This window comes from Bacidia gigantensis (genome assembly GCF_019456465.1).
Source record: "Bacidia gigantensis strain McMullin 20006 chromosome Unknown contig_74, whole genome shotgun sequence".
Classification (NCBI taxonomy): Eukaryota; Fungi; Ascomycota; class Lecanoromycetes; order Lecanorales; family Ramalinaceae; genus Bacidia; species Bacidia gigantensis.
The window spans coordinates 654,455-674,126 of record NW_025408613.1 but is presented as its reverse complement, the minus strand read 5'-3'; the positions used below and the strand labels follow the sequence as shown (position 1 = coordinate 674,126).

Below are 19,672 nucleotides of genomic sequence, written 5' to 3'. Positions count from 1 at the left end.
AAAGCCGCGACTGTCAGCTTAGCGAGCCCAAGGTCTCATCTGAAGTCAAAAGCCGCTTAATACAGCGGAGGCCTATGAATGCAATCATATCTCGTCTAAGGTTTAGGAAAAAGATGCGATCTTTACCTCCCCAGTAAAGATCATAGCATCTTGCCTTATCATAGTTTCTTGCAAAGTGGTATCTTACATCAATGCTGGACGCCACAACGGACAAAACGAACCATCGTTCAACCAGACCGCTAATACAATTAGAAAGTCTCCATGTTCCCTTTCGCATCTGTCAGCCTGAAGCCAATTTTCAACATTCGGACCCTCATCTAGACAGCTGCACGCCCGGTGTGCAGGCTTCTTCCACCCTTCAACGAAAAGAAGGCGACGGTTGCCATGACCGCCGTGACAAGCCAAAGTAACATGTTTACAAGGTCAATCCATACGGCGTTCTTCATCCTCTTGATGCCCCCATTTCCCTCTGTATGCTCATGAATATACATCTTACCGAAGATGCCAAAGACTGCGGCCCAGAGGATGCTAGCAATGCTGAGTTAGTCTGGCTGATCCTCCAGGTCGAATAATTGGTATGGAGGGAGGGAAATGCAGTGCTTACAATAAGATCCAATCCCACGCAAACGCGAAGTAGCTCTTCAGTTTCGGCACTACGTAAACCAGCGCGGTGAAAGAGCTCAAGGAGCCCACCGCCACAGCATACGCCCATTTTGAGTCGGAGCCTATGCCGTGCTTGCGTGCATTGTTGAGGTCGGTGGCGTAGAGGCCAATGACTGCGATGCCGAAGATGAATTGGAGGAAACGGAGGGTGAGGTTGAGGACGACGAGAGGGAATGGAATACTGCTTCCACTAACGGTTGAAGAAGGTTTGGCTTTGAAAAATTTGGGATCCATGCTGGACCCAGTTGGCGCGCAAGAGAACTTGGTGGAGAGAAGGGCGACAATGTATGGGATTGCGAGTTTAAATTAACTCCTGCTCAAGAATGGAAGCTACGCGTTCATGGTCATATGTTAAATTTGGAGAGAATTGCCAAGTTCTATACAAGATGGGGAATCGTGAACAAGAGAAAGGGAAAAAAGGCACGCTAAATAAACCCCCACATGCGACTACGCGAGGAAATTCAGAATATCGTGAGTCTCGACCGTCATGTGAACGAGAGGAAGATTGCCAATTAAAGCCGTTGGAACTAAGGTAATTTAAAACTCAATACATGATGACGGCATTCTGGTCTTCTACATCGCTGGCGGAAGATGGCTTGAGAACCAATCCAATTATGATTACGTCGTAAATAGCCCGGGCGCTTGCTGAAATGTCGGCCGCCGTTTGAAAAGCGTTTCCCATTCCACCTCAGGAGCTCAAAAAACCTGTTCACTTTTGGGCTTGGTAGCCGCCAAGAAGTGATCAGGTCTTTCTGCCAACAACCAAGCCATTCTACAATCAAACATCAAACTTTCATCATCAACCCCCAGTAGCACATAGAGCTTGTTATGTTCTTGTCATCTCGTTGCTGCATATTCTTTATTGAACGCTCGGCCGATCACGACCCGTCTGACTTCGCTCGTACCTGCACCGATTTCATACAACTTTGCATCCCGAAGAAGTCTTCCCGCAGGAACCTCGTTCATATAGCCCATACCACCCATGAGCTGTACAGCATCAAGTGCACACTCCGTAGCCCGCTCTGCAGCGTAGAGTATAGCACCAGCACAATCTTGCGTGATTGGCCGATTGTCAGGGCTAGCATATGCGGTATCGAACGCTTGAGCGACTGAGTAGGTATAGGAGCTAGATGCCCGGTACTTGGTATACATATCCGCCAGTTTTCCCTGGACAAGTTGATTATGAGCGATCGGCATCGCAAATTGAGTGCGGTTGTGGGTATATGGAAGTACAAGATCCAATGCTGCTGACATGATACTGTATCCAAGATTAATATTGTCATCCAAGTATTGGAGAGATGGACATGCCCTAGTGGACCAGCACTCAACACCAAACGCTCAATGTCAAGACCTTCCATAAGCACTCTGACACCCCCATGCACTTGGCCAAGGATGTCCTCTTCTGGTACAAAGACATCCTCGAAAATCAGCTCACCGGTGTTGGAGCCACGCATGCCCAGTTTGTCCAGCTTTCGGGCGACGGAGAAGCCTTTGGAAGAAGCGTGGACGATGAAAGCCGTAATACCTTTGGAACCTAGTTCTGGCTGCGATTTTGCGTAAACGATGATGTGGTGTGCGTCCGGGCCCTGACACCTTTCAGTGATAATCTTTCCGAAAATTTCCATTTTCGTGATACATTCGTGATCCACATCTTAGTCCCATTGAGAAGATATCCTCCACCAACCTTGGCAGCTTTCGTCTTCATGCTTACAACGTCGCTTCCAGCAGAGTGTTCTGACATCGCCAGAGCACCAATCTTCTCTCCGGAGACTAGCCCGGGCAGAAGTCGCGCTTTCTGCTGCGCGGTCCCATTCAAGGATAGTTGATTGACACAGAGTTGTGAATGTGCCGCGTACGATAATCCGATACTGCCTGTTTAAGTCAGCGTACGCTACTCAGCGCGAGCAGAGGCGGTAAAATTGAGTTGCGAGTCAGCATCATACCTGATGCTTTGCTAAGCTCCTCCATAACAGTCGCATGCGCCTCGTAGCCAAGGGCAAGCCCGCCATATTCCTCATCCGCAGTTATACCCAAAAAGCTGAAAAATCATGAGCGATGCCCATATAAGCCTGTAGATGAGAATTACCCAGCCTCACCAAGCTTTCTCCACATCCATATTGGGAACTCATTGTCACTGTCCGTTTTTGCTGCCAAAGCTTCAGATATCTCACGCTCTTATTCAGTACTCAGCGAAGTAAAACGAGACCTCGTAGTAGACAGTTGCCTACTAGTAAATTCCTGTACTCGCTCCCTCAACTCGGCTATGTCCTCTCTTGAGGGTGGGGTGAAGCCATGCGAGTGCTTCGAGGAGGCTCCCCGCTTAAAGGTCACTTGTAACTGTGGTGTAAGGAATTGTAGACAGCACAACGCCCCAGGAGGCCATCTGACGATTTTGCGAAGAACACAAGATGACATTGCAAGCGCTGCATCATCAGATATGTTGCGCAAGTCTCCTATCATCAACGCTTCGCAAAGCAATTTGATCACCAGAGGGTCACTTTGTTCGGAAATTCGCGCTTAGCGTCGGCAGGTCACATTGCTAGAGCGAACGACTCTGCTCTTTCCTCCTGCAATGACGGCGTGACTCTTCATTCAAGTAGCAATACAAACATACTAGTGTTGAATATAGGTGGCCATGCATCGGGGTCAGTCGGCTGTACGACAGAGTCTAAATGACTGGAAGTACACCTTGTCCCGTTACGGAAGAAACCCTCGTTCGAGAGCTGCTTATGCAACATTACCTCAAAAGATTCTTACTTCGATATTAATTGCTAATCGTGGCGAGATTGCATTGTGAGTGCAACTATGAGACAAGACTATAGTGTTGTGTCTGAGTGATCTAGACGTGTTGGGAAGACCGCGGCTCTGTATGGCATTAAAACGACAACAATCTACACAGATCCAGACGCCAAGTCACAGCATGCTCTCAGTTCGCCGTATGCAATCAATCTTGGGCATTCTTCGGCATATCTTGATGGCGACAACATCATCGCAGTAGCCAAAGACAACGGTTGCGTTGGCATTCACCCAGGATATGGATTTGTTAATGATGGTTACCACCAAATGCATTGATACTTGGCTGACGAGATGCTGCAGCTGAGTGAGAACTCGGTGTTTGCGCGGAAATGCGCAGAGGCTGGTCTGGTGTTCATCGGACCTCCGTGGGAAGCTATGGAAGCCATGGGCAACAAAAGGTAATTGACACGTTTCCACACTGGGGCGTGCATACTAAATGTGAGAAGTCGATCCAAAGAGATCATGACAAAGGCCGGTGTGCCTTGTGTACCAGGTTATCATGGTAGTGATCAAGGACCTGAAGTTCTGGAGGCTGAAGCGGAGCAGATTGGCTTTCCAGTAATGCTCAAAGCTGTTAAAGGGGGTGGAGGTAAGGGAATGCGGATCGCTTTGACTAGCGATGTCTTTCAGCAACAGCTAGAATCTGCCAAGTCAGAAGCAACGAGCTCTTTTGGGGATGATACAATGCTTGTGGAAAAGTACATAAGTACCCCTCGACACATAGAAGTTCAGATATTTGCAGACAAGCATGGTAATTGCGTAGCTTTGGGCGAGCGCGATTGCAGCATCCAGAGAAGGCACCAGAAGGTCTTGGAAGAGTCACCAGCACCCAATCTTGATCAATCTGTTCGTCAGGACCTGTGGACGAAAGCCCGCGCTGCTGCCTTAGCGGTCGGATACGAGGGAGCCGGAACGGTCGAGTTCATTTTTGATACTGATACAGGAAAGGCCTTTTTTATGGAAATGAATACAAGGCTTCAAGTTGAGCATCCAGTAACGGAAATGGTCACTGGCGAGGATCTGGTGAGATGGCAGATTATGGTAGCTGAAGGCCAGCCTTTGCCTCTTACACAACCCGACATTGAACAGAAGATTGGGCAGATGGGACATGCAATCGAGGCGAGAATCTATGCGGAGAAACCTGCAATGGACTTTATACCAGATTCTGGCGTACTAGCCCATCTGGCAATCCCACCCACCTCTGATACTGTCCGTGTCGATGCAGGCTTCGTCGAAGGGGATGTAATATCTGCGCATTACGATCCTATGATTGCAAAATTGATCGTGCGAGGTCCAACTCGGGAGGTAGCGGTACGAAAATTACAAAATGCGCTGGAACAGTATCAAGTTGGGGGTGTAGTCACTAACATTGAATTCTTGAAAAGAGTCTGCAACAATCAAGTCTTTCTGGCAGGCAACGTCGAGACAGGTTTTATTTCAAAGCAGAAAGAGTCATTATTTAGTGAGAACTATGTAAGTGACGAGACTTACGCGCAGGCCGCTTTGGCATCATTATTCTCGGATGCTAGCCAGAACCATGCAGCACCCGACCTTGTGACTTGCTTACAGTCTGGTTTTGGCAGCAACTTGCAGCATCGCCGGTTTGGGTTCGTGGTAAGCACAAAGGATGGCCTCACAGCCGGGAACCAGGTACTAGTCGATGTGCGAGCTGTGGGGCCACATTTATTCGACATTGACGTGGGCAAGAGGCCATTCCAATCTGTCGCGAGCGAATGGAAGCCATCTTTGCAGACCATCACGTCATATTTTCCAAGCAGGAGGATTGATAGTAAGATCTACGATGGCAATGGACGTTTAACAATCTTTCAGCAAGGACAGCAATTTCACCTTCAGCGTTTGAAACCGGCGTGGCTTGAGAAAGCCTTGGGCGTCAAAGACACCACTCACAGCGTTCTAGCTCCTATGCCATGCAGAATATTGAGGGTCGTTGCCCACTCCGGTGAGGAAGTGGAGAAGAATCAGCCATTAATCATCATTGAAAGTATGAAGATGGAGACGATAATTCGATCTCCTCAGCAGGGTATCATCTCGAGGATAGTGCACCAAGCCGGGGTAATAGAATTCTTCTAGTAAGAGCAAGAACATTTGCTGACATTAAATAGGATATTTGCAAAGCGGGGACCGCTTTGGTGGAATTTGAGGAAGCTCCCAACTGACATCTTTTACGAAGTACGAGGTTGCTCTCGAAGATCAGTAAACAAATCTTTGTTGTTCAATGTAAGTGATTACGGAGTAATGATGACAAACCGTAGGTAAGAAGTGGAAGGAACAGCCGAGGCTGACGTCTTCAGTTCTACCGCGGTGGTCATAGATGGTTGCGTATAAAGAGCACGACCCTCAACAAGCGAACAGCGATGCCGACTGACTTTGAAGAGGCTAAAAAGCAAGTCATGTCAGTGAGAAACTCAAGGTCCGTCGCCCTCAGTCGCTCGCTGCCGCAATTAATCTGAAACCAATAGTCTGAAGGATCTTGCTCTGAAATTGTTGAAGGAGGGACCCCATAAAATCGAGAAGACCCCTCGTCGTGTGAGGGGACTCTTTGATGGCGATTATGTGTTTGATACTACCCAAGCTAGCCATGTTTGGGGTGAGTAATATCCATTTCTACCCCGATTCCTCAAAATATAGACATGAGAAGAGTCTGCATCCGTCCTGCAACCAATGATCACAACCTGGTGTGAAGGCAAAGCCTTTTTCAGTCTTCACAAATACTTTCCATACAGAGGGCATAGGGTTTACAATCCAATGACCTCACAGAAAAGGCTCCCACTGATTTCGATCTATCTCAGAACATCCATTTTACCCACAATTTTACGTGCCGGCCTCTGCATTTCGAGGTGGGACTTTGATCAAAGGAAGTGCTGTGAATGATGAGCTTTCGGCTTTTCTATCTGCATTACGAGGCAACAACAGGTCTACCGACAGAGTCCTGAGTTTCGAAAAAGGGCCTTTAGCCGGGCTTGTCAGAGTTGAAGCAGGCGCTATCGGTAGGTTTAGTAACGCTCTTGGAGAACATTATTTCTAATGGCCCAGACGCATGGTTTGAAGAGGATGCTCGCATCTACGGACATCCTAAGGATCCGTACAAACGCATCGATATCCTGCCCTCGGGCAGGAAAGTCACCGTGAAGCTTGACGGCATTGTGATAGCAGAAAGCAATTCCAATATGTTCCTTTACGAAACCCTGCTCAGGCCTCGATACTACTTATCGCCCAGCTCGGTGGGTGTTGTGCAACACAAGGCCCAGTTGAATGCTAATACGCCAAGGCGAATTTTCAATATCTCAGACCGAGTGAAACGACTACTCTATGTCCATATAAAGGAACAGCGAATTGTGAGTCTTCTCAGTCCCTTTCAGACAGTCTCTAATTTAGACTCAGATTATGACGTTGTTGTAAATGGGAAAGAGCATAAGGTCCGTTGTTTCTAAGCGTCATCTCCCCACTCTCTAGGCATCTGTCCATCCCTTGCCTTTCTCATTGAACGACACCACTGACCGTGGAGTGCTTAACAGGACCTGGTCTGGTGGTATCAGTATCCGACTGTAGAATCAGCCCCGATTGCTGGCCATTTGTGTTTCTACAACGAAAAAGTTGATATAATAATCGACGGCGTTGTGGAAGCATCGTAGTATAGTGTGTCGGAATACCAAGTGTTCTCTATATTCATTCCAATCTTCTGTGATCTTCAATCAAAGCGTCGACGTCTTCTTAAACAGTTAACAGCCGTTTTAAGTATAGCGTTAGGGCCTGGATCTTGGCAAATCACGCAATTATCACTAAGAGAGCCTGTATATTTTTCCATTTCAAAGCGTACATCATGGGTGTTCCCCACAGAAGGCCCGCGGGGGACCGCTGTGTTTTGTCAATACTTCAAACCTCTTTTAAAAGATATGTCGGTGCGTCTCAGCAAGGCCATCACCGCGCTGACCTCGAAGACCACCGGTCAGTCAGCAGTCTCTCGCCTCTGGACCCCGGCTCAGATTTGCCAATTGCACTTATCTCCTCTACGCCGCGCTGCTGCTATCCCTAAGCCTCGTAGCATTCATAATAGTTCAAAACGTAAAGCTCATCCGGCTCTAGCGGAAGTCCTAGAAGAAGACCCTCTCCATCCACCGGATTCGTCAAATCCGGCACTTTCGTTCCCTTGTCTGGATGCCTCGGAGGCCAAGACTGCTTACTTGAACAACCGATCCCTAAGCTCTGGCCCTGAGCCATCCTATACGACTGGAAAACATCGGAGTTGGAGAAATCATGAGCCTCTGATGCTGGATTGGGGTGGTGTCCTACCGGAATTTGACGTTGCCTTTGAGACTTGGGGAACCTTAAACAAGGACAGGAGCAATGCCATTATGCTCCATACTGGCCTCTCTGCTTCCAGTCACGCACACAGCACTGAAGTAAATCCCAAGCCCGGATGGTGGGAAACATTCATTGGTCCAGGCGCACCGCTGGACACGTCCAAATACTTTGTGATTTGCACCAACGTAATCGGAGGATGCTATGGCAGTACAGGTCCGAGCTCTATTGATCCTGCTGATGGCGAACCGTACGCAACAAGGTTCCCGATTTTGACGATGGAAGATATGGTCCGGGCGCAATTCAGACTTATGGATGCTTTCGGCATTAGGACGCTCTACGCCAGTGTTGGCTGTAGTATGGGCGGAATGCAAAGCCTTGCGGCAGGTGTGTTATATCCTCGAAGAGTCGGCAAGATTGTAAGCGTGAGTGGATGTGTAAGAAGTCACCCTTACAGCATTGCAATGCGGCACACCCAGCGCCAAGTCCTCATGATGGATCCAAACTGGAAACGCGGCTTCTACTATGATAGCATTCCGCCGCATGCAGGGATGAAGTTGGCCAGGGAGATCGCCACAATTACGTATCGCAGTGGTCCTGAGTGGGAGCAAAGGTTTGGGAGAACACGAGCGGATCCAAGTCGACCACCGGCTTTATGCCCAGATTTTCTGATCGAGACGTATCTCGACCATGCGGGCGAGAAATTTTGCCTGGAATACGACGCCAACAGCTTGTTGTACGTTTCTAAAGCCATGGATCTCTTTGATCTTGGTCGTAAACATCAGGAAAAGATGGTCGAACTCCGAAAAGTTAACCAAGCGAGATTCACAGCCAACATTCGGCGTGAGGGTGCCCAATCATGCAACTTGACCTTACCAGAGATACCTTATGAGGAGCAAGACAAGATCTCTTCGTCATTCTCGGAGCCAGTCTCAGGTACCTCGACTGAACCACCAGTGGATTTAGTCGCTGGCCTTAGGCCTTTGAAGGACCATCCCACCTTGGTCATGGGTGTTGCAAGTGACATCCTATTCCCTGCATGGCAACAGCGTGAGATCGCGGAAACACTGAGAGCAACTGGGAATAGGGCTGTGACTCATATTGAACTAGGAGAAGACACTTCGTTGTTTGGACATGATACATTCCTGCTTGATCTCGAACACGTCGGCGGAAGCATACGGACTTTCCTAGGTTGAAAGGCCGCCGATGATGAATAGAGACACTGGCATGCTTCACAATCAATGTGTTTCCTTGATCAATATGAAAATTTATGAGCTCTCACTAAGCAATAGGATTCAGAGTGTTGAGGTCGAAATAGATTCCACGGATATGATCCCATTCATGCGGATCTCCACTTGCTATGGAGGTAGATTAGTGATTTCTCAGATTCAATCTAAGTAAAACAGTTCGATCTTTTGTGGAGGCATCCAGTCGAGAATTTTTTTGACATTCTAATTTTCTTGAAGACCCATTCTCTCTCACCCAAAAAGTTTCCAGCGTCTACTTAATTCAATTCCCTCTGCCAAGGTCCCCACTCGAGCATCTATCGCATAGCCTTTTGCCTCTAAACGTCTGCATGCAGCATAGAGATGCTTTAATGGAACAGTGAAAACTTCAATAAATTCATTCTCTTCCAGCTCCGGCTTTAGGTTTTGGTTCTCATTGAGGGACATATCGACACTGACGTGTACCATGTTAAGATTTGTGTTGCAGAAGCCAGGATCTTAGGAGCACTGCTTAGCAGACCTCAATTAAATGGGGAAGGAAGAAATCAAAGGACATCACCGAAGTAATCGGACGTACCATTGAACATGATTGGACCAACCTGCCAATCATCTTGTCCGCTCACCGTCCCCACGTAGCCAGTCTCCTCCCTCAACTCTCTGACCGCGCTTACGGCTGCTGACTCATTTTCATCAACTAGACCGGCCGGCACCTCAATGACGACTTTGTTAATGGGAGGTCGGAACTGCTTTTGTAGAACGATCTCCGGGCCTTCAGGCTTTTGGAGGATCGCTACAATACCAACGCCGTCTATTGATGAGTTCTTGGGCCGAGTCTACGAGAATACTGTCAAGTTCAAGGTCAAAGGGTGAGTCGAGAAAATTTACCGAGCGTTCTGCTGACTCCCATGTTCGCTCTTTACCAAGCGGGTCTTTGTAGGTAGTCAGAACAAGTCTGGCCCAGCGGGCGTCTTTGTTTTCCTATGGCGCCAGCTGTTAACCACAGTCATGGCGGATCAAGCAAAGCGTCATACCAATGGCCCGGTGGACAGGACCTTTGAGTCCGCGGGACTTGGATTTGTGGACATGGTACGGGTAGATGTAAATATCTCTAAATATCTCACAAACACGACGGAATTCGGCAAATGACGTCCAGCCAGCCTAGAGAAGGTCCGGGCCGCCTGGAACCACCCGGGCGTGCAGCATGGGATATTCCGTATGAGGTAGGTACGTCACCTCAACTGTACGCAATCACAATAGTCATACCAACTTTTACGTATGCTATATGTTGGCCAGATATCGACTGACTGCTCACCATATTTCTCCCTCCTCCTACATCCGACTTACCCGAGCGACAATGTCAACATTTAACCTCCCCGCGAGCAACCCCCCCATCCCGGTTAGCCTGACTTCCGACTTGACGCAGGACGCCCTTCTATCCTTTCCAGCTTTTAAAACATGGCTCGAAACCCTTCAAAATTCACTCTCAACCCAACATACTTCCAGTCACCCTTTCCACTCCTGCCCCTATCAACTCCGCTCCATCTCTATCCAGACAGTGGATTTTTTTGGTGGCGGTCGCATCGGTTTCCTTAAGTTAAAAGCCGAAGTCAGCAACGATGACGGAGAGAGATTGCCTGGCTCGGTTTTCTTGAGAGGTGGTAGTGTAGCTATGATGTTGATACTGCAAGCAGACGACGCGCCCTCCAATTCAGAGACGGACAAGCATGTGATCCTCACACTTCAAGCGCGGGTTCCGTCTGGGTCGCTTGCTATGACGGAGCTACCTGCGGGGATGCTCGACGACGCGGGGACCTTCGCTGGTGGAGCGGCGAAAGAAATTGCCGAAGAGACTGGGCTAGAGATTTCGGCCGAAGAGCTAATTGATATGACAGCACTGGCTATTACCGCCTCAGCTGAGGGCACAGAGTCAAGCGAGAAATTGCAGAGGGCGATGTATACATCCCCAGGCGGCAGCGATGAATTCATTCCACTGTTTCTTTGGCAGAAGCGTGTGCCAAGAGAGACATTGAAGGATTGGCAGGGGAAACTTACAGGATTGAGACAGCACGGGGAGAAGATCACGCTGCAGCTTTGTCGGTTGGAAGATCTGTGGAAAATTGGAGCAAGAGACTCTAAGATTCTGGGCGCTGTGACCTTATATGAAGGATTGAGGAGGGAAGGCCGGACCTGAAAAGAATATACTACTCACCCTAAAATCAGACTTGGCGAACACACCGTTTGTCGGCTATCCTGTTGATCACGCTTTGAGACCTTGCATCATATTATGAATAGCGTCAATGACGACTGGGAATATTGCTCCAACACTGTCCGCAATCAATCCCTCGAAATGCCTCATGGCCTCCTCTTCCGTCATTTCTAAATGGAATCGTTCGCGCACTTTCTCGACCACCACACTACCTCCAGCACCCTCGGCGCGAGGATTGTTCCCTTCCCGATTCATGAGCCGAATATCGGTGATGTTAGCATCCACCATGAGTGCGAAAAGGTTGAGAATTAGATTACTGGACTTTCGAAGTGCAGCATATGCCGTGAAACAATAGGACTTAAATGCTTGGTAGTGAGCAGAGGTCGAGCCGCCCATACCTTCAACCATCTCTCGGCATAGCTTCATCTGAGGAGCAAACGGCTTAGGATCACGTCCCAGGATGTAGCCAAAGTCCGCATGGAAGAAATGGCCGTCAGGTGCAAGAAGGAGGTTGTCAAGGTGTCGATCGCCGACGCCAAGGAGATAGGTTATCACACAGTATCCGGCGCAGGATTTTATGTAGGTATCCATTGTGTCTTTTCGTATACCAAAGTCACCATGAATATCAGGCCGATTGTCTCGCAGATATGCGAGGATGCTGCCTTTGTATTTCGCCGATGCCGCAGCAAGGGAGATCGAAGGGACGAACTGAACAGCGCCCGCTGTAGCTGACGTTGCAAGTATTCGGTAAGGTGTTAACTTCAAATCGAGATTCTCCTTCCGAAGTAATCGGTCCATTAGAGAAATAATTTGGATAACAAGCTGATCCTGTCGGAGGTCATCACCAGTTTTAAAGATCACTGGATATTTCGCTCCACTCGTTGTTCGAAAATTTATGAGCAGTGGGAACAGCGACGACTTGAAGACCATTGATTCGTCTGGAAAAATACCGACAACAGACACCGATGGATCTAAAGGTAGTGGTAGAGGTGGGTCAAAAGAAGTCAGCTCATTTTTCGGGTCAGCCAGGGATTTTTTCAGTCGAGTCATCTTTCGAGGACGATCTTCTCGAGAAAATCGAATCTCTTTGCTTATCTTTGAGAGCACGGTGATTAGTTCGCCCTGGCGCAGAAGAGTTTTGCGCCGGTCTGGTCCCGGTTTTGTTTGAGTGAGCGAGGCCATGAAGTCAAATTCTACCTTTGCGAAGAGCTTTCGAATCTCCTTCGATTGGTCAGGACTCCGGTCGTCACACTCTACCATAAGATACCAATGGAGAAAGTTCCCAAGCATCAGGTTGTTTGTTGCGCGAGAAATCAAGAAGCGAGCGAGGGAAGAGTCTCGGGTTGTGCTTTCATCAGGTTCGGGCGAGATTTTTTCAAATTTGAGTGCTTGCACAAGTTGCAGAAGATACAATAAAAGCTCCTCGTCGTCTGCTTCTCGCAGCCGATCAACAGCATAAGCCCTGACTGCTTGATTATCAAAAGTGGGACCAAGCAGCTCCAAGGCGTCATCCACATCTATCTCCGTCCATTTAGGAAGCAATTGCACAGCCTGGCGTGCTTCAGTGGGTTCGTGCCACGCAACAGATTTCACGAACTTTGTTAGAGCTCTCTTGTCGCGGGTCAAGTGGTGTCTAAACCTCCAGATGAGATCTTTTTCTTCCGCGTTCAGTTCCTGCGAGGGTCCATAAGCCATTATGGTATTAAGTTCATCTCGAATTTTGGCATTGGGCTTCAAGTCACGATCCAGAACACCGGTGCGGGTACTACGAACGAGTCTTCGGTGTTTGCTTTCAGCAGGATTGTCTCTGACACCAACCTCGGGATCGTATATACGTATTAACGGAGGTGTATTCTCGTCGTCTTCGCCGGTCCCAATCCCGGCTGCATTAATACCGGGACCCAGTTGAACCTCGGGTGGCGGCTTTAGATTAATATTGCTCGAAATTTGTAGATGTTGTGAAAACGATGATACTGGGGTTGGCGTATATTCATGATCTGTGAAGACAATTGGGAAGTCGAATCTAGGAAAGTCGATGAAAAGTATGTGTTTATCCTCAGGGTCCTCGTCTTCTGATCCCGAGCAACGTCCTTCATTAGCTGGAGCAGTGCTGTCGCTGTCAGCTCGATCTTCCTTGCTACATACATCAAGCTTTCTTCTAGCCTTGGCTGCAGTCCTTGCAGATGCCTCAACTTCACGTCGTTTCCTCTCTACCAATTTCACCACTAATCTATCAAGCCAGGCAACCTTGGGGATTTCTCCAGCCTCATGCTTTTTCAGAAGCTTCTCGAGTCGTTGAAGTTCCTCTTCCTCGGGTACTTTGGTGGTTTTGCCCGCTGAATCCTTCAACACTCTCTTTCGACACTTTGAAGGTGGTGCAGCAGGGGTTGAGGGTGAAGAGTTACCATCTGCTGCCTTGTGTCTCCAAACACGACAATGTTGTCTACCTTTTTGAAGGGTATCATCCTTGTCGAAAAGAGCGATGGTGGTCCCACCAAATGGAATTGCATGGTCTTTGGCGGTAGGTCCGCCGGTTGGTGAAACATCCCATACTGTGATGGCTAGTTGTGCGTTCTGGGGCAGCTGAGAGATGTTGATTGGAAGTTCAAGCCATTCATTCCATAATCTTCCAGTTCGTAGCGATTTATATCTTGTCTGAGCTGGTACGGTCAAGGGTTTTGAATCCGCCCACGGTTGAACGGTCACATAGAGATCGGAATTCGGACTTGTATGGGTAAGCTTGTCAAGCTCTTCAAATAATGAACAAGCCAATACCTTGTATTAGAGCCAATATATCTCAGATCAGGCCGTTTGAGGAGTGTGGAGAACGGAGGAGGCTTGTAATGACCTTCAAGGCTTCCTCTTTCAATCGGTTAGTGAGACTTGACAGAGGCAACTATGACGATGACAGACATTTTCACACTGACCGGATGATCAAGAGAGGTTGACGTAGCGAACGAGTACTCTTCCATTAGTTTCTGTTCTGCAAACAGTGTCGCAAAGACTCCCCTCTCGGATTGTTCACCAGCGTTAGGTTCAGTGCATGATCATGGACAGCTAATGCCAAGGCCTCGGGCATGTCTGTATTTTGATGACTAAGCTCGCATTCGGGACGTGACTGACGAGTATTTCTCATTCTCCAGCTCCTCATTCTCGCACTCGTTCCTATTCATCAAACGTAGAGTGTCTCCTCAAGTAAGGATCTGTTCGCCTCCCAAAGCTCCGAATTCTCAGCCTACCATCGCATAGATTACATGACGCTTTGGGAGCAGTGATGGCGCGAACCACAATATTTTCCAATGACGATGAAGATGATGATACCTCACTGTTCGATGCTGAGACCTCTCGGCAACCCCGAAGAGACCCTTCAGCTAGATCCCCCAATGCCTCGTTCGCGTCGGACAAGGAAAATCGACCCTCTGTAGCTGCGAAGGGGAAAGCTAGAGCCATGGGCCCACCCTCAACATTAGCAGCGGAGAGAGAAACACCACGTCCAAACTTGAAAAGAAAGCTGGCCGATCGCAGTGGGCCTCAAAATGCAACGCAAACGTTGCACCGTCAAAAGCTGGACGAAGCAGGTGACAGCGACTATTACGATCCAGAACAGAGCATGGAACAGCGTCGAGCTCTACGAAAGGACTACAGAGATCTATCTCGCGAGCTAACAGGTCAGGACGCGCTTTCACTCCTCTCTAACAAGTCAAGATGCTAAATCGTCCGTATAGACTCGCGCTCTGAGTATTTGGCTCCGGGCTCCAATGGTCTCATTCAAACGCTCAACCGCTCGAACGAGCTGTTTCACTCTGTCAAGCAAACTTCAGACGCAACACTCGATTCTAGGCTACTTGTTTCCACCGCAGATCTGTCCATGAAAAGGACGACACAGCTCAATCTTGGGGATAACACGACAGGTATTGATATTGACGATTTCGTAAGTAAATGCATTACCTTCATGCGGCGAGGGCCGGCTCTGGGCGACTCTGCACAATCTCAACGGCGCAGACGCATGCGAGATGACAGCGACGAAGACGACAACGCAGGCTATGACGAAGGTGACGCCTTCAATTGGGAACATTTAGGTCGTCAAGCTTGCTACCCGCACAACGTACGCCCACCAGCTCCAGGCTTCCTACTTGGTCCACTTTCCGTCCAAAGGCGAGTTCGGAAGGCAACACAGCGCACCGCAAGGTCGCAAAAACTAGATCCACGAAACGCGACGCGGCCAGAAGAAATACAAACCAAGGATCTCGAGCAGAATGAAAGCTCAAACCTGAAATCAATCTGCGATAATATTCGTAACATCCTCTGGAAGAACAGCGAGGAGCGCGTAAAGCTAGCAGAGGACGAGATTGATCAAGACACAATGTCAGACGACGAACAGAGTTCGATATTGCAGAAACACGGCCTGGGTAACGACGGAGGCATATTACTCTTCAATTTCGTCGTGAATCCCAAATCTTTCGGACAGACTATTGAAAACCTCTTCTACGTGAGTTTCTTGATTAAAGATGGAGGAGTTGGTTTGGGGCACGATGGAGACATGATGCCTACACTTCGTAAGGGCACACAGCGATCAATTCCCTTCGTTCAATCAAGCTGACAGGCTTTACAGACTTAGCTCATCCTCGGAACCCCAAGGACCAACGTGAGCAAGGTGTTCAGAAGCATCAGGCGGTTTTCCATCTAGACTTTGAGACCTGGGAAGATATAGTCGAGGCTTTTAAGATCCGGAAAAGCATCATCCCCCACAGACAGCCCGACCCGCACGTACAGATTGGAGCTACTGGGTGGTATACCTAGCCCATAATGTTCGGAAATTGCGGCATTATATATCGAGGCTTTTCGAGCGGCAGAGTGGCTAGCGATTGCGTTCCGGTCTTGCGAATACCTAACTTTCTTACGGTGGAGAAGTTTTGGGGGGTCTTCTGCAAGAGCGGTTTCCTGATACATGTAATATGTTGTCAATGTGTCTGATCGAGCATACTCGGCTTGTTGGGGAGGCACATGAGTGCATTCCCACCTTTAGTTATGTGCATGATGGGCTCGTTCCATTCTCGATTGCCGAGGGTGCATCGAATATTCTTTCATCCAAGATTGAAGTATTGGTAGCTAAGCTCAGACTCACTGGATCGGTCTGAACCATCTGAAGCGATTCACAGAGTGCAGGCAGGAATCATAGGCAGATCATCCCCAGACCCTTTCGAGCTTCTAAAGGCATAACATAGGGACTGGAGCTGGAAGTGGAGTTTGAAAGCTTTATTGTCCGCAATGTCAAGTAATCTCACGCCGAACCTACAAATACCATATTCTTTAGCCTGCGCCCCAATATACCCATCCTTTGGCCATGCTACTCTGTAGAATCAATGCATTCCTGAATGCCGCTTCCCTTTTTCCCGCTAACCTGAAAGGAACATTAAATGTAAATTTCGTGGACTCTGCGCGGAGCACAAGGTTCAGCACTTGAAACTTTGTGTCCGCTTGCTGATTTGGAGACATCCCTGGGTCTCCGCATCTTTGTGTCGTGACCTGCGTGTATGGAGCGAAAATGAATGGTCTATTGTCGTAAGCTGTATGTTAGAATTTTGTTGTTTTCAGATAATGAGGGATACTAGGCCGGGTCGTGTACTACCTATATCCGTGAATTGACTGCGTGAGGACGGTGATTGTTGTTTGATTGTGTGGCCGACTTGATGTGAGGTGAAGGTACGCAGATGGCCGACTTTAGCGTTCAAGACGCCAATTCCTCGGTCGCATCTCGTTCAGGATGAATTCTTTCAGATTCGGGTTTCCAGGTACCTAGGATCATGTCAATTGCAATTGTAGACTAGCTGGTGCTTTGGCTTACCCTCAAAATCATGGTGAACAAATGCCATGGGGTCATCCGGCTCTTTCGCACCCATTTGTTGTACACCAGGGCTGAAGCTTGTGATTGGAAGCACAACGACATCGCCGACCTTTTTGGGAGTATCGATTCCGGTAAAAGATTCCCATGTGACATTTTTACCCTCTACGACATTGAAATACTTAGGATTATTGAGGTAGCTAAAGACAGCATCGGTCCACACAGCAGGCCCTGTCCATTCGACGATACTTTTCTCAAGCTTTTTGGCCGAAAGTTTGCCCTGCTTCTTGAATCGTAAAGTATCTTCGACGATTGTTGCGACCAATTCACGCAGAACGGGGTGGCCAGGTTTCGCCTGAATGGTCCATTGACAAAACTGTATGCGACGGGAAAACCAGTCCTTCCAGTCTTCTCTGTCTGGGTCGGCTTCTATACCGATGACCAGGCCAACGTTGGATCGAGGGATGTCTTCGGGTAGCCAGTCAGCTGCAGATTTCAGTGCAGTGGTATCAATATCGGTATATATCCCTCCTCGAGCAAGAAGAATGAGATAGCGGAAGAAATCTGCTTTCATGACCGGAAGTGGCAAGGACTCGTATGTCTCGATGACATCGGGCACGGAGGCATAGAGCAGCTTGAGCAGGTAGAGAGCATTTTGGTCTGTTACGACCTCGTGAACAAAGCCTGGGTGCAATTCAGTCCAGCTCGCTTCTGCTGGTCTGAAAACATCTCCAAAGTCCGCCTCTGCAGGCGTGTACTTCCAAGTTTGCCAAATGTAGGCAGGGAACTTGCCTGCCCTGTCATAATCGAATTGGTACGCTAACTGATCTCGAACGTTCTTGGTGACGACTTCAGTCATTGGCCTCTGGACATTCTCTTTCTTGCTAGAAGCAAGCTTGGGTGGAGGGTATGGCCTTGTTGCCGTCGAGTCAATGACGGCGGTTGTCTTGGGTGGTGCACTGTCATGGTCGCTCTTCGACTTTTTGGCGGTGCTTGTAGGAGGGTGGTTTGAGGCGACAGGTGGATTGGACGATTCGGAAGACGAGTGCAAGAGGTAGATCATAGTTAGGATGAAGGCTGCGATGATCGCGGCTCTTCTGTAGGTGAGCATGGTGCGATTCTCTTTCAGGGCAGAAGTCAAGGTGGGACTGTTGAGACTCATGAGGGATGTGAATGGAATTGCATGCCCGGTGGTTGATGCATTGGAGGTAGGAATTTCTCAAAGATCGAAGTTTGCCATCCGACAAGCCTTTCGTTGCTGAATGCTGATTAAGGCCCGTACGCGTATGCGTTACGAGGCAGCAGACTCAGCTTCCACCAGAAGCTTACAAGAAGATCGGCTGACGTGGGCTCGAGCCGGAGTTGTACGGTGAGGTGTGAAGAAGGAAGGCGTTTCAGGGAACCAGAAAGCAGGAGAGGAAGCTTGGATGAGTGGAAAGGAGAGAGGAAAATGTTCGGAGTGGAGTGGTGGGAAGAATTATTGATTCTGCTAGCTGAATGTGGAGGCTTGACGCTTTTTCCAGCACAATGGCGTTCAGTTTAGGCCTAGAGCGCCCGGGGATCTACGCCTAGGGAAAGAGCCGTTCAGGCCATACGAACTTACGAAGCCACCTTGTTTCTTTCCTTGTTCTAGTTCTACGGAAAGGATCTTCTGCATGCTCCGTCACTCGAGGGAATCGAAACATTATTTGATGCTTGTAACAAAGCAGAGGGCAATCTCTCATGGCAATGATAACAGCGGAGCGTCATGATTGTTGGAGATTACGCGGCCTTGCGGCTGGCCTGTCCAATATGCAGTACGCAACTACGACATCACAGGAGGGGAGTGAGACTTTGTGAAGCTACCCTGCTGAAAGCCACCCTCCACTTTAGCTTTCCCTTCCTATCTCCCCAGGGACCCCCTGGAGAGCGCCCAGTCCCCAGCTATTCGGCACCGGACTGTATGGCAGATGCAACGGGGGCCGGCAACCGATTGTCACTATCAGCGGAAGGGAGGGGGCCTCGCATATCATGCCATGCAAGCTGCTGAGAAGAGCATGCCGCCGGTGCTCATATCCTTGCTTCGGCCAATCTGCTCCGGTAGCCTGACCCACATGTCTGCATTAAGAGAGCTCGTCTCGACCTCAGGCAGTCAGGACTAATCTGCATCACCAACAGCTGCAGGCTTTTTCGTGCGCAAGAAGCAAGGCACTTTGGTCGAAGAGACCTGTAATCCAGCAGTCGTTTCGAAACACCGGGTTCCAAATCGAAACTGCGTGTAGTCCCTTCATCGGGGTTTCAGAGCAAGAACGACATTTGTTGGCCATTTCGGCCAGCCAGTACTCCGTAGATGCAAGCAGAATTTGAATAATAATGACCGCCCAATCTTCTCCCTGATAAAGAACTGTCAAAGGCGCCCTGGCGCGTGAATTTTCGCGCCAGATGGTTGAATAATTGAGGTAGCTAGCAATACTTTGTCTCTATCTTAAAGTTTTCTGATATGACGGACTCTGACCTGCTTGGACTGTCCGAGGCAATATGATTGACCGTATTGATTGTGCAGCAATGGAATCTCGGATTCCTGATTTGAGGTGTACTGGTGAGACTACGTTTCCTGCTTCCATGATGAGCTACAATATT

The 19,672-nt window shown here is 48.8% G+C and overlaps 9 protein-coding genes across 9 annotated transcripts; 4 read left to right on the top strand and 5 right to left on the bottom strand.

Moving 5' to 3' along the window:
- Positions 1 to 317: 317 nt before the first annotated feature.
- KY384_000621 (uncharacterized protein) lies at positions 318 to 897 on the bottom strand (the record flags this gene model as incomplete). The annotated part of the gene is made up of 2 exons (XM_044809157.1): positions 318 to 528; positions 605 to 897. 2 exons carry the CDS (start codon positions 895 to 897, stop codon positions 318 to 320), a joined length of 504 nt encoding a protein of 167 aa, XP_044665144.1.
- Positions 898 to 1,500: 603 nt separating this feature from the next.
- Positions 1,501 to 2,779, bottom strand: KY384_000620 (uncharacterized protein; the record flags this gene model as incomplete). Its single annotated transcript, XM_044809156.1, has 5 exons — positions 1,501 to 1,830; positions 1,968 to 2,249; positions 2,348 to 2,535; positions 2,607 to 2,701; positions 2,760 to 2,779. 5 exons carry the CDS (start codon positions 2,777 to 2,779, stop codon positions 1,501 to 1,503), a joined length of 915 nt encoding a protein of 304 aa, XP_044665143.1.
- A 519-nt stretch (positions 2,780 to 3,298) lies between these two features.
- On the top strand, positions 3,299 to 3,735 carry KY384_000619 (uncharacterized protein; the record flags this gene model as incomplete). The annotated part of the gene is made up of 2 exons (XM_044809155.1): positions 3,299 to 3,456; positions 3,507 to 3,735. The coding sequence occupies 2 exons, from the start codon at positions 3,299 to 3,301 to the stop codon at positions 3,733 to 3,735; spliced, it is 387 nt and encodes a 128-aa protein (XP_044665142.1).
- A 186-nt stretch (positions 3,736 to 3,921) lies between these two features.
- On the top strand, positions 3,922 to 8,975 carry KY384_000618 (uncharacterized protein; the record flags this gene model as incomplete). Its single annotated transcript, XM_044809154.1, has 6 exons — positions 3,922 to 5,549; positions 5,940 to 6,067; positions 6,270 to 6,467; positions 6,514 to 6,896; positions 7,419 to 8,204; positions 8,259 to 8,975. 6 exons carry the CDS (start codon positions 3,922 to 3,924, stop codon positions 8,973 to 8,975), a joined length of 3,840 nt encoding a protein of 1,279 aa, XP_044665141.1.
- Positions 8,976 to 9,257: 282 nt separating this feature from the next.
- On the bottom strand, positions 9,258 to 10,090 carry KY384_000617 (uncharacterized protein; the record flags this gene model as incomplete). Its single annotated transcript, XM_044809153.1, has 4 exons — positions 9,258 to 9,502; positions 9,583 to 9,838; positions 9,891 to 9,983; positions 10,037 to 10,090. The coding sequence occupies 4 exons, from the start codon at positions 10,088 to 10,090 to the stop codon at positions 9,258 to 9,260; spliced, it is 648 nt and encodes a 215-aa protein (XP_044665140.1).
- Positions 10,091 to 10,147: 57 nt separating this feature from the next.
- KY384_000616 (uncharacterized protein) lies at positions 10,148 to 11,196 on the top strand (the record flags this gene model as incomplete). The annotated part of the gene is made up of 2 exons (XM_044809152.1): positions 10,148 to 10,225; positions 10,558 to 11,196. 2 exons carry the CDS (start codon positions 10,148 to 10,150, stop codon positions 11,194 to 11,196), a joined length of 717 nt encoding a protein of 238 aa, XP_044665139.1.
- Positions 11,197 to 11,262: 66 nt separating this feature from the next.
- Positions 11,263 to 14,183, bottom strand: KY384_000615 (uncharacterized protein; the record flags this gene model as incomplete). Its single annotated transcript, XM_044809151.1, has 3 exons — positions 11,263 to 13,936; positions 13,987 to 14,073; positions 14,125 to 14,183. The coding sequence occupies 3 exons, from the start codon at positions 14,181 to 14,183 to the stop codon at positions 11,263 to 11,265; spliced, it is 2,820 nt and encodes a 939-aa protein (XP_044665138.1).
- Positions 14,184 to 14,485: 302 nt separating this feature from the next.
- KY384_000614 (uncharacterized protein) lies at positions 14,486 to 16,011 on the top strand (the record flags this gene model as incomplete). Its single annotated transcript, XM_044809150.1, has 3 exons — positions 14,486 to 14,879; positions 14,937 to 15,767; positions 15,824 to 16,011. 3 exons carry the CDS (start codon positions 14,486 to 14,488, stop codon positions 16,009 to 16,011), a joined length of 1,413 nt encoding a protein of 470 aa, XP_044665137.1.
- A 1,007-nt stretch (positions 16,012 to 17,018) lies between these two features.
- Positions 17,019 to 18,215, bottom strand: KY384_000613 (uncharacterized protein; the record flags this gene model as incomplete). Its single annotated transcript, XM_044809149.1, has 1 exon — positions 17,019 to 18,215. The coding sequence occupies one exon, from the start codon at positions 18,213 to 18,215 to the stop codon at positions 17,019 to 17,021; it is 1,197 nt and encodes a 398-aa protein (XP_044665136.1).
- Between the last annotated feature and the right edge of the window lie 1,457 nt (positions 18,216 to 19,672).